The sequence below is a fragment of the Bufo bufo genome, chromosome 5 (assembly GCF_905171765.1).
Source record: "Bufo bufo chromosome 5, aBufBuf1.1, whole genome shotgun sequence".
Lineage (NCBI taxonomy): Eukaryota > Metazoa > Chordata > Amphibia > Anura > Bufonidae > Bufo > Bufo bufo.
The window spans coordinates 544,622,608-544,637,673 of record NC_053393.1 but is presented as its reverse complement, the minus strand read 5'-3'; the positions used below and the strand labels follow the sequence as shown (position 1 = coordinate 544,637,673).

The following is a 15,066-nucleotide window of genomic DNA, read 5'->3' as shown; positions in this document are numbered from 1 at the left end:
GACAATGCACATATTGATGTGCAGCCCGAGTTCTTCTGATCCCTGATGTATTATTGAGAGTCTTGAAGGTGCCTTTTTTCTCCATCGGTGCAGTTATAGAGGAGGCTCTTGGAGACATTAGAAGAGGTTTGGTCTCTCTCTACAGTTTTACTTAAAATTTTAATAAAGTGATGCCATGTCATTGGCAGGTTTTGTGCTGATTCCTTTCTTAAAGGTTGTCCCAACCTTTAAGAAATATTGCTAGGATATGCCACCAATGTCGGATACTAGAGATGGGACCCCCAAATTGACTGAGCCACAGCCACCCTCTATTCACTTCTATAGTGTTGAAGATAGCCAAGCAAACTCCTGAACTGGGGGTGAAGGGGGGCGGTCAGAGGCCTTGATGTAGCCCCCAGGGCACTAGATCTGGTATGATGGAGGCAACGCAACATTGCCGAATCATTTATTCCAGCGTTCCAGTAAAGTTTCATTCAGGTATCGATGACCATCCAACTGGAAATGAGGAGGATCACCATACCTGCTGATAGACCACGTGTGGCAGATCTTCCTCCATCTGTGGCAGAAGCCGTTCCCTTAACATTTCCAGGTGGAGCGGTCGGTGACAGAATCCTTGGAATAAGAGAAGGGGCCGTAGACATTGCTTCTACTCATTGCACAGAACACGTTTACTTTGGGTGTGTCCTTCATGTGCTTGATAAGAGCATGTTCTGGTGATTGACCTTCCCACTGAGGTGACAGGAGCCTCATCGCTGAACCCCAGCCTGTCAGCGAATTCATCCTCTTCCGATCAGCCCTGAAACTCATTGCAGAAGTCATGGCGTTCCGGCTGTCGTCCGGTTTCAGCTCCAGAGGAATATATAATCTATATGGTCTACAGCACAGACGTTCTCATAAGATCCCCCGTATCGAGGTTTGTGGTACTTGTAGTTCCATACTGATCAGCCTGGTCGACTCTAGGACCATGCTCATACACGGCTCAGACCCTGTTCAGTTTCGTAGACTGTGGGCGGCCCGAACTTTTCCCATGACATAAACCGCCTGTGATATCGAATGTCTTCACCCTACCTGAAATGCCGTTTCTATGTGGAGCACATTGGCCAAATTTATTCCGAAAAATTTTGCTGTCCTGTCATCATAGACCCCGATTCTGCTAATTCCAACAATGTCGCCAACTTAATCTTGCCCCTTGGAGTACAGGCCATGACTAACCACAAAGGGGCAGAATTATGACAACTGTCAAAAAAAATTAAAATAAAAAAGCATAGCAGCTAACCAACCAATCACAGCTTTTATTATTTTTCCAGATCAGATTTTTTGTTTGAACTTCGACTCTTCGGCCTTTACTACAAGAACCGTCCTTTTTGTATCACCCTGTATGTCTCTAGCCGTCTGATACACAGTTCCAAATCCTAGACTTTCATGATGACATTCTGTCTTCCTGCAGCCACCACTAGGGGGAGCTCAGGTGCTCACAGTATAGTGCTGTGAAAACTCAGTCTACAGTAAACTCCTGAGCTCCCCCTAGTGGTGGCTGCAGGTAGCATTTTATCATAACTATATTAATGATTCCCAAGTTTTTTTTTTTTTTTTTTTGAGTGGGGAATAGAGATGAGCGCATTTCAGGTTATAAAATTCGTTCACGCTTCGTTTACTGGTAAATGGCGAATTGCGTTTTGGCTTCCGTTACCACGGACCATAACGCAATTTCTATGACGGAATGCATAACGGAATGCTTTTAGAGCCATTCCGTTATTCATTCCGTCATAATTGAAGTCTATGGGCTGCAAAACGGATCCTTCTCGTTTCCGTTATGCCGAAGAGGAGTCTAAAGGCATTCCTTCTTAGAATTGCGTTATGGTCTGTGGTAACAAAATCCATAACGCAATTCACCTTTTACCAGGAAATGAAGCGTGAACGAATTTCAAAATATGAAATTCGCTCATCTCTAGTGAGGAACCTCTGGGGATAAATATCTTGGGGAACCCTCAACAATTTTTTTTTTTAAATTCTGGGTGTGGTTGATATATAAAAGTTGAGACACCCGCCATTCCCTATGTGATGCTGCCCCGGTCCCTGATTTCTACTTCCTCTTCTCACTGACCGCAGTGGTGATCCACCTCAGACAATGACGGGCTGAGAGTCGAGACAGGCGGGGAATGGTGGGGGATGGGTCAGGTGAGTATCAGTTCTTTTATTTTGTTTTAACAAATTTCTTTCCAGCTGGAGAACCCCTTTAAGGAACTACCCAGCTCAGAATGTTGTCTTATGTAGACAAAAAGTACAAAATGGTGGAAATCCACTTTAGGGTTATGTTCACCTCTCTGCTGGTCATTGAAAATTGCCTTCTTCTGTATTGACCAGATGTTACATTGTAGCGCAAAAATGAAATCTTGTATCGGTGTGACATTAAATAAAATACAATGTAATCTTCTTTTTCAGGGTGCCCGGGAATATGGGATAACATAACCTGCTGGATGCCCGCGGCGGTTGGCGAGGTTGTTTATGTGCGATGTCCGGCGTGGTTCAGCATTATCGAATCTGAGTATGGTAAGAATCAATTGAGGTCATGTCAATTTATCAGTTTTGGGAAAAGCAGGGTGTCACCGAGTGACAAACGGCCACCATTAGGGCACATTCACAAAAACAGACGTTAAAAACGGATCCACTGTCAGTTTTTCATAGCCATTTTCGTATCCATTTTCTGGCCGTTTGTCCATTTTAATGGCCGTTAAAAATGTATTAACTTCATTGGCTTTTTTTTAGGAACCCAACCCCTGCAGTTCCCCCAGTATAAATAATGCTCCTATATTTTCTCCCATATTTATATTGGCCCCTGTAGTGCCCCCAGTGTCTATAATGGCCCCCGTAATAGCCACAGCATATGTAATGCCCGCCATAGTGCCTTTTGTAGATATAATGCCCCCCATAGTGCCTTTTGTAGATATAATGCCCCCCATAGTGCCCTTTGTAGATATAATGCCCCCCATAGTGCCTTTTGTAGATATAATGCCCCCCATAGTGCCCTTTGTAGATATAATGCCCCCCATAGTGCCTTTTGTAGATATAATGCCCCCCATAGTTCCCTTTGTAGATATAATGCCCCCATAGTGCCTTTTGTAGATATAATGCCCCCCATAGTGCCTTTTGTAGATATAATGCCCCCCCATAGTGCCTTTTGTAGATATAATGCCCCCATAGTGACTTTTGTAGATATAATGCCCCCATAGTGCCTTTTGTAGATATAATGCCCCCATAGTGCATTTTGTAGATATAATGCCCCCCATAGAGCCCTTTGTAGATATAATGCCCCCCATAGTGCCTTTTGTAGATATAATGCCCCCCATAGTGCCCTTTGTAGATATAATGCCCCATAGTGCCTTTTGTAGATATAATGCCCCCTATAGTGCCTTTTGTAGATATAATGCCCCCCATAGTGCCCTTTGTAGATATAATGCCCCCCATAGTGCCCTTTGTAGATATAATGCCCCCCATAGTGCCTTTTGTAGATATAATGCCCCCATAGTGCCTTTTGTAGATATAATGCCCCACATAGTGCCTTTTGTAGATATAATGCCCCCTATAGTGCCTTTTGTAGATATAATGCCCCCTATAGTGCCTTTTGTAGATATAATGCCCCCCATAGTGCCTTTTGTAGATATAATGCCCCCATAGTGCCTTTTGTAGATATAATGCCCCCCATTGTGCCCTTTGTAGATATAATGCCCCCCATAGTGCCTTTTGTAGATATAATGCCCCCATAGTGCCCTTTGTAGATATAATGCCCCCCATAGTGCCTTTTGTAGATATAATGCCCCCATAGTGCCCTTTGTAGATATAATGCCCCCCATAGTGCCTTTTGTAGATATAATGCCCCCCATAGTGCCCTTTGTAGATATAATGCCCCCCATAGTGCCTTTTGTAGATATAATGCCCCCCATAGTGCCCTTTGTAGATATAATGCCCCCATAGTGCCCTTTGTAGATATAATGCCCCCCATAGTGCCTTTTGTAGATATAATGCCCCCATAGTGCCTTTTGTAGATATAATGCCCCCCATAGTGCCTTTTGTAGATATAATGCCCCCATAGTGCCTTTTGTAGATATAATGTCCCCCATAGTGCCCCCTGAATATAAAATGCCTCATAGTGCCCCCTGTATAAAAATGCCCACATATACATAATGCTCCCAGATACCACCTCCCCCAACCCATGATAGTGGCAGAAAAAATAAATAAAAAAATCGCCTCACCACCGGCAGTCTGGGGAACACTTGCTCCGCACTGGAGGCCCCAGGACTTGACACTCCCTTGATCATGTGACTTCACAACGCAGGGAGCATCAGGTCCTACTGTCTCCAGTGCCGAGCGAGTATTTTATTTTTAACTCCTTGCCTTCTGCCCCTCTCGTATTCCTGTTTCCAACGGCCATTACACGGGCGCACTTCTGTCTAAACGGACATTGAAAACGGGCCCATTGATTTCAATGGGGTCCACCTGGCCGTGAAAACAGCAAAAAATAGGACATGTTCTATTTTTTAAGGGATGCTATTCACTGGCCGTTAAAAAAATGGCCATGTAAGTAGCCTCATAGATTGCAGTGGTTCTGAAAATGGCCATGTGACAGCCGTCGCAAAAACAGCCGTCACACGGTTGTTTTTCAATGTCATGTGAACATAGCCTCAGTGTGGCTTATCCACAGCAGTTGTCAGCTTCCCTCCAAAACTAAGCAGGTTCTGGACTATGAGATCTGGAAAAACTTCTTATAGAAAACAGGTAATTCCAATATACATCTCAGAAATCAATGGCCACAGTAAAACATACACAAAAATTCTGAGTACCTAGAGCTACCACTGGGGGGAGCACACTGTATACAGATGTTCACACGGTTCCTATTGTAGCTCCCCCTAGTGCTGGTTGTTATATTATTATGATTCTATGATATGAAGCAGGGGATTCTTAACTCTTTATCATAAAAACAAAACTCCAAACCCTATAGAAATATCTTACAAATTTCATTTTCAACCAAAGACTTTCACTTTGATCCCTCTGTCGCCATTTTTTTTTTCATTTTGAAAAATTCACATATTGTTTTTTGAGTTTTATTTTCTATGGCATTCACTGTGCAGTAGAAATCACATGATAGCTTTATTCTAGGGGCCACTAGGATGGCGGAGATACCAAATTGATAGCATTTGCGTCATGTGACACTAATGATACTTTAAAAAAATGACAAAAAAAATAATAATAATAATAAATTTGCTTTGCTTTGAGCCGTAACCTTTTTTTAAAATTATTTTTTCTGTCTATGGACCCGCTTGAGCGGGGTGAGTTGTAGTATTTTTGGGGTAACATGACTTTTTAATTATTATATTTTTTTTTTGGGGGGGGGGGGGTAATATGATTTTTTTGGTTTCTTAACAGCATTCACCGTGCAGGACAAATAATGTGAATTTTTTATATTTTCATACTAAATTGCATTCATTTTTATTTTATTATTATAGAAGGAAAACAATTTTCGGATCTGTTTTAAATATTTGTTTTATTTTTTAGATGTTTAAAAATACTTTTTTTTTATCACACTTTCTAATTATTATTTTTAGTCCTCCTAAGGGACTTGAACTGTACCATACTTCTATATTGCAGCGTATGGTGATTTTACTGACATTTTATCAAGCAAGGCTTTTGGCTACACCCCAAGTCAAAATGTTAGAAAAGGGTTAATGGGCGTCCCCCAAAAAATCCCCCTAAAAACAACCAAACTCTGTTTAATGGAGGGGATTCTCTCTGTTGCCTTCATGAAGGGTGATGGAAATCAGACTCCCAACATGGACATTCCCTTTAAGAGCAACACTGCCTACATTGCCTGCCGATGCAGCTGCACATCTGACATGACAGAGCTCAGGCGAGCAGACGGCAGCAGTATTTATTATCCCCCACCATCCCGTATCCCGCGCCGCCTGCGCCTGGGTTGCTGTGGCTACAGAACGAGTCTTATTTTTGTATCTTGTGCTGTTTGTCTAATTAGGATGAGATAATCAGTGAGCGGCAGGTGCGGCGCCAAAACACCTTGACAACGCTTTACTGCGTGCAGAATTGATCTAATTCCTCATTATATAGAAAAAAAATAAAAAAAATAAAAAAATAATGATTTTATCTTCAAAATTTCTTCCAGGAAGCCTCACAGCTCACAGCCAGCAATCTGCAGATTCTGCCACTGCTTTATAACCGTTTATGTTTCCGCAATCAACCACTTTGGAGGGGGTTGATAGAACTTTACATATTGATCTTACTGGTGCTTGCATATAATTCTAGAATGACAGTGAGGACGGACATTTATATATGTATATTTCCCAGACATATCTGGGAGCTTTAAGGTGTAGGCAAAAAACTTGAGATCTAAGAATGTAACACAGTACAGAGGTTCAGTGGCAGGAATACAAATACAGTATTTATGCCGTGAGCTCCCCCTAGTAGTGGCTATATAATCTGTATGGAGTGAGCTTCTTCTAGTGGTGGCTGTATAATCTGTATGTGGTGAGCTCCCTCTAGTGGTTGCTTTATAATCTGTATGTAGTGAGCTCCCTCTAGTGGTGGCTGTATAATCAGTATGTAGTGAGCTCCCTCTAGTGGTGGCTGTATAATCTGTATGTAGTGAGCTCCCTCTAGTGGTGGCTGTATACTCTGTATGTAGTGAGCTCCCCCTAGTGGTGGCTGTATAATCTGTATCTAGTGAGCTCCACCTAGTGGTGGCTGTATAATCTGTATGTAGTGAGCTCCCTCTAGTGGTGGCTGTATAATCTGCATGTAGTGAGCTCCCTCTAGTGGTGGCTGTATAATCTGTATGTAGTGAGCTCCCCCTAGTGGTGGCTGTATAATCTGTATGCAGTGAGCTCCCTCTAGTGGTGGCTGTATAATCAGTATGTAGTGAGCTCCCTCTAGTGGTGGCTGTATAATCAGTATGTAGTGAGCTCCCTCTAGTGGTGGCTATATAATCTGTATGTAGTGAGCTCCCTCTAGTGGTGGCTGTATAATCAGTATGTAGTGAGCTCACTCTAGTAGTGGCTGCATAATCTGTATGTAGTGAGCTCCCTCTAGTGGTGGATGTATAATCTGTATGTAGTGAGCTCCCTCTAGTGGTGGCTGTATAATCTGTATGTAGTGAGCTCCCTCTAACAGTGGCTTTATATCTGTATGTAGTGAACTCCTTCTAGTGGTGGCTGTAAAATTAATATGTAGTGAGCTCCCTCTTGTGGTGTCTTTATAATCTATATGTAGTGAGCTCTCCATAGTGGTAGCTGTGTAATCTGTATTTAGTGAGCTCCCTCTAGTGGTGGCTGTATAATCAGTATGTAGTAAGTTCCCTCTAGTGGTGACTGTATAATCTGTATGTAGTGAGGTCCCTCTAGTAGTGTCTTTATAATCTGCATGTAGTGAGCCCCCTCTTGTATTGTCTTTATAATCTATATGTAGTGAGCTCTCCATAGTGGTAGCTGTGTAATCTGTATTTAGTGAGCTCCCTCTAGTGGTGGCTGTATAATCAGTATGTAGTAAATTCCCTCTAGTGGTGACTGTATAATCTGTATGTAGTGAGGTCCCTCTAGTAGTGTCTTTATAATCTGTATGTAGTGAGCTCCCTCTAGTAGTGGCTGTATAATCTGTATGTAGTGAGCTCCCTCTTGTATTGTCTTTATAATCTGTATGTAGTGAGCTCCCCATAGTGGTAGCTGTGTAATCTGTATTTAGTGAGCTCCCTCTAGTGGTGTCTGTATAATCGGCATATAGTGATCTCCCCCTAGTGGCGGCTGTGTAATCTGTATGTAGTGAGCCCCCTCTAGTGGTGGCTGTATAATCTGTATACAGTGAGCTTTTTCTAGTGGTGGCTGTATACTCTGTATGAAGTGAGCTCCCCTTATTGGTGACTGTATAAACTGTATGTAGTGAACTCCCTCTAGTGGTGGCTTTATAATCTGTATGTAGTAAGCTTCCTCTAGTGGTGACTTTATAATCTGTATGTAGTGAGCTCCACATAGTAGTGGCTATATAATCTCTATGTGGTGAGCTCCCTCTAGTGGTGGCTTTATAATCTGTATGTAGTGAGCTCCCTCTAGTGGTGGCTGTATAATATGTATGTAGTGAGCTCCCCCTAGTGGTGTCTGTATAATCTGTATGTAGTGAGCTCCCTCTAGTTGTGGCTGTATAATCGGTATGTAGTGATCTCCCCCTAGTGGTGGCTGTATATTCTGTATGTAGTGAGCTCCCTCTAGTGGTGACTGTATAAATTGTATGTAGTGACCCTACTAGTGGTAGCTGTATAATCTATATGTAGTGAGCTCCCTCTAGTGGTGGCTTTATAATCTGTATGTAGTGAGCTTCCTCTAGTGGTGGCTTTATAATCTGTATGTAGTGAGCTCCACATAGTAGTGGCTATATAATCTCTATGTGGTGAGCTCCCTCTAGTGGTGGCTTTATAATCTGTATGTAGTGAGCTCCACATAGTAGTGGCTATATAATCTCTATGTGGTGAGCTCCCTCTAGTAATGGCTTTATAATCTGTATGCAGTGAGCTCCCTCTAGTGGTGGCTGTATAATCTGTATGTAGTGAGCTCCCTCTAGTGGTGGCTGTATAATCTGTATGTAGTGAGCTCCCCCTAGTGGTGTCTGTATAATCTGTATGTAGTGAGCTCCATCTAGTTGTGGCTGTATAATCGGTATGTAGTGATCTCCCCCTAGTGGTGGCTGTATATTCTGTATGTAGTGAGCTCCCTCTAGTGGTGGCTGTATAATCTGTATGTAGTGAGCTTTCTCTAGTGGTAGCTGTGTAATCTGTATGTAGTGAGCTCCCTCTAGTGGTGACTGTATAATCTGTATGTAGTGACCCTACTAGTGGTAGCTGTATAATCTATATGTAGTGAGCTCCCTCTAGTGGTGGCTTTATAATCTGTATGTAGTGAGCTCCTTCTAATGGTGGCTGTATAATCTGTATGTAGTGAGCTCCCTCTTGTAGTGTCTTTATATTCTGTATGTAGTGAGATCCCCATAGTGGTGGCTGTGTAATCTGTATGTAGTGAGCTCCCTCTAGTGCTGGCTGTATAATCGGCATAAAGTGATCTCCCCCTAGTGGCGGCTGTGTAATCTGCATGTAGTGAGCTCCCTCTAGTGGTGGCTGTATAATCTGTATATACTGAGCTTTCTTGAGTGGTGGCTGTATATTCTGTATGTAGTGAGCTCCCTCTAGTGATGATTGTATTATCTGTATGTAGTGAGCTCCCCCTAGTGGTGGCTGTATTATATGTATGTTGTGAGCTCCCCCTAGTGGTGGCTGTATTATATGTATGTAGTGAGCTCCCCTTATTGGTGACCGTATAAACTGTATGTAGTGAACTCCCTCTAGTGGTGGCTTTATAATGTGTATTTAGTGAGCCAGGAGCGTTACTAAAGTCTGAAGAGATCCTGGGCACGAGCCCACGTGAAGCCACGCCCTCCTCACCACTAGGGGGGCCTTCACAGTAGTTATTAACCCCTTTCAGCTGTCCCCCCTTTAGTGAATGGGGGACTTCTGAATGGGGTTAATAACTACAGTGAAGGGCCTAGCTGTCTGGGCAACCCAACAGATCCCCCATAATTGTCATCCACAGATCCCCATCAGTGTCATCCACAGATCCCCCATAAATGTCATCCACAGATCCCCCATAAGTGTCATCCACAGATCCCCCATAAGTGTCATCCACAGATCCCCCATAAGTGTCACCCACAGATCCCCCATAAGTGTCATCCACAGATCCCCCATAAGTATCATCCACAGATCCCCCATAAGTGTCATCCACAGATCCCCCATAAGTGTCATCCACAGATCCCCCATAAGTGTCATCCACAGATCCCCCATAAGTGTCATCCACAGATCCCCCATAAGTGTCATCCACAGATCCCCCATAAGTGTCATCCACAGATCCCCCATAAGTGTCATCCACAGATCCCCCATCAGTGTCATCCACAGATCCCCCATCAGTGTCATCCACAGATCCCCCATCAGTGTCATCCACAGATCCCCCATAAATGTCATCCACAGATCCCCCATAAATGTCATCCACAGATACCCCATAAGTGTCATCCACAGATACCCCATAAGTGTCATCCACAGATACCCCATAAGTGTTATCCACAGATCCCCCATAAGTGTTATCCACAGATCCCCCATAAGTGTCATCCACAGATCCCCCATAAGTGTCATCCACAGATCCCCCATAAGTGTCATCCACAGATCCCCCATAAGTGTCATCCACAGATCACCTCCCCTCCCAGCGCCGCCTGCTAGCTAATTTATTCACTTCCCTTACCTCTGTGTAATCTCGCACAGGCATCGTCGAACGAGGTGCGCTGGAAGACGGCGCATGTGCACTTCGCTCGACGATACCTCTGCCAGTGCACCTGTGCAAGATTGCACAGAGGCAAGTGAAGTGAATAAATTAGCTAGGAGGCGGCGCCGCGGGCTGGGGGCATTCGGGGCACTGGACAAAACATCCGGGGCTCCAGCCCCGAATGTTTTGACCTAGCGACGCCCTTGTAGTGAGCATCCTCTAGTCGTGGCTGTATAATCGGTATGTAGTGATCTCCCCCTAGTGGTGGCTGTATATTCTGTATGTAGTGAGCTCCCTCTAGTGGTGGCTGTATAATCTGTATGTAGTGAGCTCCCCCTAGTGGTGGCTGTATAATCTGTATGTAGTGAGCTCCCTCTAGTGGTAACTGTATAATCTGTATCTAGTGAGCTTTCTCTAGTGTTAGCTGTGTAATCTGTATGTAGTGAGCTCCCTCTAGTGGTAACTGTATAATCTGTATGTAGTGACCCCCCTAGTGGTAGCTGTATAATCTGTATGTAGTGACCCCCCTAGTGGTAGCTGTATAATCTGTATGTAGTGACCCCCCTAGTGGTATCTGTATAATCTGTATGTAGTGAGCTCCCTCTAGTGGTAACTGTATAATCTGTATGTAGTGACCCCCCTAGTAGTAGCTGTATAATCTGTATGTAGTAAACTCCCTCTAGTGGTGGCTGTATAATCTGTATGTAGTGACCCCCCTAGTAGTAGCTGTATAATCTGTATGTAGTAAGCTCCCTCTAGTGGTGGCTGTATAATCTGTATGTAGTGAGCCCTCTCTAGTGGTGGCTATATAATCTGTATGTAGTGAGCTCCCTCTAGTGGTGACTGTATAATCTGTATGTAGTGAGCTCCCTCTAGTGGTGGCTGTATAATCTGTATGTAGTGAGCTCCCCTTATTGGTGACCGTATAAACTGTATGTAGTGAGTTTCCTCTAGTGGTGACTGTATAATTTGTATGTAGTGAGCCCTCTCTAGTGGTGGCTATATAATCTGTATGTAGTGAGCTCCCTCTAGTGGTGACTGTATAATTTGTATGTAGTGAGCTCCCCCTAGTGGTGGCTGTATAATCTGTATGTAGTGAGCTCCCCTTATTGGTGACCGTATAAACTGTATGTAGTGAGTTTCCTCTAGTGGTGGCTGTATAATCTGTAATATCTCAGCAATCAGGGTTTGTGGGCCCACCCCTGGGGCCATTAGTCAGACACCCATACCATCATAGGTCGGTAGGACTTGGCATATAGATCCACATCTACATGGTGTACTTTTCAGTTACTTTGCTTTTAATTTTCTTTTCTGACCTTCGGTCATGCCATTAACTCCAGTCACCTCCAGAGCTGCATTTGCAAATTTTTTTTTTTTTAAGCTCTTTTAGATTCCTCCTCCCTCTTCTCCAGGGCGTACAATGTTTGTGCAAAGCCCTAATGGGATCCATTGAAGAAAATGAAGTGTTTACTCTAGCAGAGTGCTTAGGGCAGTGATGGCGAACCTATGGCACGCGTGCCAGAGGCGGCACTCAGAGCCCTCTCTGTGGGCACCCACACCCTGGAGAAAGTCTATGGTGTACCAATATGCCTTAGACTTTTCCTGCCATTCATCAGTGCAGGACATGCTATGAACAGCACAGGCAGCACATTGAATGTAGGCAGGTTATTATAGCTAAATGATAAAGTACATGGAAGATATATGATATTGGTGTTCAGGTTAAATTGCCGTGTTGGCACTTTGCGATAAATAAGTGGGTTTTGGGTTGCAGTTTGGGCACTCGGTCTCTAAAAGGTTCACCATCACTGGCTTAGGGCATCCTGAGGCACCAGGGCCCAAGTACAACTAGAATGCAAGGCCTATTCATGTTTACTGGCTGGCTCCCTCTGCTGGTGGGTGAGGTAAATGCACTTTTTTTTCTCTAGCTTTCATATAATGCAGTTAATATTTGCAGAATAAAGCTTGGTGTGCAGCTGTGATTCAGCATAATGTGGGCTGCGCTTCCCCGTGTGAGAGCACAATGATGAATTTAAGCAGATAAATGACACCCGGCAATGCTGAACTGTGACACAAGCTTGGGTCTTGCTGACGTAAATTGGTCCTGGACCAGAACAGATTATAATCTCAGAGTACTACTAGTGCCCTCTAATGGTTGTGCTGGGAATGGCAGCATGAAGAGCTGATGTATAGGTGTATGGGCTAGGGTTGCACCGGGTATCGAATTATCGATACCCAATCTATACTTTTGTACCGGTATTGATTCGATACCGGGATTTGACATTTACTGATACTAGGCTGCACTACTGCACAGCCTAGTATCAGAGAACATGGCGCACGCTGCGGGCAGCGCGCGCCATGTTCTCCTCAGCAGCACAGGGGAGAAGGAGTCTCTCTCTCCCTCCCCCCTGTGCCGCCGCTGCCAATGAGAAGAGAGACAGGAGGAGGAGGGGCTGTGGCCATTGCGCCACCAATGATGATATGTAACCCTTTAATAGAAATATAGGTGGTAGGTGCCGGCACCTGAGGAGTTAACTGCTACGGATCGCAGTGCCCTGTCATAGAGGTCGGGTGCCGTCCATGTGATTCTGGCGCCGGCACCCGCCTCCTGTATCTGTATTAAAAGGTTACTTATCTTCATTGGTGGCGCAGTGCCCCCCCCAACCCTAGTATTAAAGTCATTGGTGGCAGTGGCCACAGGGTCCCCTCCCCTCCTACTCATTGGTGGCAGCTCCGATCGGAGCCCCCCTGGGGCTCCGATCGATTACCATTGCAGCCAGGACGCTGCTGAAGCCATCCATGGTCAGCTCCTTGCTGCTGTGTGCAGAAAGCCCAGGGCAGCAAGGAGAGTGTGAAGTCCTATTCACCCTAATAGATCTCTATCAGGGTGAATAGGACAAGGGATGAAAAGATCCCAGGTTCTGGCCACTAAGGGGGAAATGGTTATTAAATAGAAAGTAGAAAAAAAAAAGGTTTAAAAAAACAAACACCAAAACATTCAGTATAAATCACCCCCTTTCCCAATTTTAACAAAAATATATAATACAATATATAAACAATAAATAAACATATCACATATCGCCACGCCCGAAAAGTCCAAACTATTAAAATATTTTTAAAAACTCCTATGCGGTGAATGCTGTAGCAGAAAAAATAAAAATAAAAACTGCGCGATTCGTCATTTTTTAGTTACCTTGTCCCCCCCCCCCAAAAAAATAGGATCCGACTATTCAGTTATGGACCGAACGTTCCATAAAATGCGGAATGCACCCGTTTTTTTTTTTGTTTTATTATTTTCGCGTGGTATCGAACGGTATTGAATATCGCAATACTTTTTATAGTATCAAAATCGAATCAAAATTTTGGTATGGTGACAACCCTAGTAGGGGCACTACTGTTTAGTGGAGATCCCAGTTTGATGAATGAGATGGAAGGGGATATCTATGACAGGAAGATATTCGAATCAATCGTTCTGAGTAATAGAAATGTCCAGCCAACTCTGGAAGGTTTAATGCCGGCCCTCGGCCAGTAATGTGGCACTTTTGTCATGTGACTTTTGACTTATGCATGTGCAAAGGCTTATAGCAAAATTCGGAAGGGACCTCAAAACCTACTATAACAGCAAAAATATAGCTACCTTCAGCCACCACCAGGGTGCGCTCACAGGATTTGGATTTAAATATCTCACTGAGGGCAGTATTAATGGCAGTATTAATCTGCATGCTGTTAAAGGGCTTCTGTCACCCCACTAAACCTTTTTTTTTTTTTTTTTGCTCACTTATAATCCCCACACTGCGATTTATGCCTACATAATCTAATTAATCATTTTGGTCCTGTAGATTTTGTTTAAAACATGCTTTTAAAATATGCAAATTACCTTGCTACCAGCAAGTAGGGCGGCTACTTGCTGGTAGCAGCCGCATCCTCCGATCCTAAAGACGCCCCCTCCGCATTGTGATTGACAGGGCCAGGGAACGGAATCGTTCTCTGCTGGCCCTGCCTGTTTGCATTCAAAATCTGGCGCCTGCGCCGCGGCCGTACCTGTCTTCAATCGGCGCAGGCGCACTGAGAGGCGGCCGCTCGCACGGCCGCTCCATCCTCAATGCGCCTGCGCCGGGTGTAGATGTGATCCAAGTAGTGGATGCATAATCTGTATGTAGTGAGCTCCCTCTAGTGGTGGCTGTATAATCTGTATGTAGTGAGCTCCTTCTAGTGGTGACTGTATAATCTGTATGTAGTGAGCTCCCTCTAGTGGTGGCTGTATAATCTGTATATAGTGAGCTCCCTCTAGTGGTGACTGTATAATCTGTATTTAGTGAGCTCCTCTAGTGGTGGCTGTATAATCTGTATGCAGTGAGCTCCCTCTAGTGGTGACTGTATAATCTGTATGTAGTGAGCTCCATCTAGGGGTGACTGTATCATCTGTATGTAGTGAGCTCCCTCTAGTGGTGGCTGTATAATCTGTATGTAGTGAGCTCCCTCTAGTGGTGGTTATATATAATCTGTATGTAGTGAGCTCCCTCTAGTGGTGACTGTATCATCTGTATGTAGTGAGCTCCATCTAGTGGTGGCTGTATAATCTGTATGTAGTGAGCTCCATCTAGTGGTGGTTATATATAATCTGTATGTAGTGAGCTCCCTCTAGTGGTGGTTATATAATCTGTATGTAGTGAGCTCCATCTAGTGGTGGTTATATAATCTGTTAGTGAGCTCT

The 15,066-nt window shown here is 44.1% G+C and overlaps 1 protein-coding gene across 1 annotated transcript in view; it reads left to right on the top strand.

The window, feature by feature from the left end:
• ADCYAP1R1 (ADCYAP receptor type I) overlaps window positions 1–15,066 on the top strand; it is a 171,835-nt gene that overhangs the window by 70,888 nt on the left and 85,881 nt on the right. The window contains 1 exon segment of the mRNA XM_040431354.1: window positions 2,443–2,550. Within this exon segment, the coding sequence (XP_040287288.1) occupies window positions 2,443–2,550 (108 nt within the window).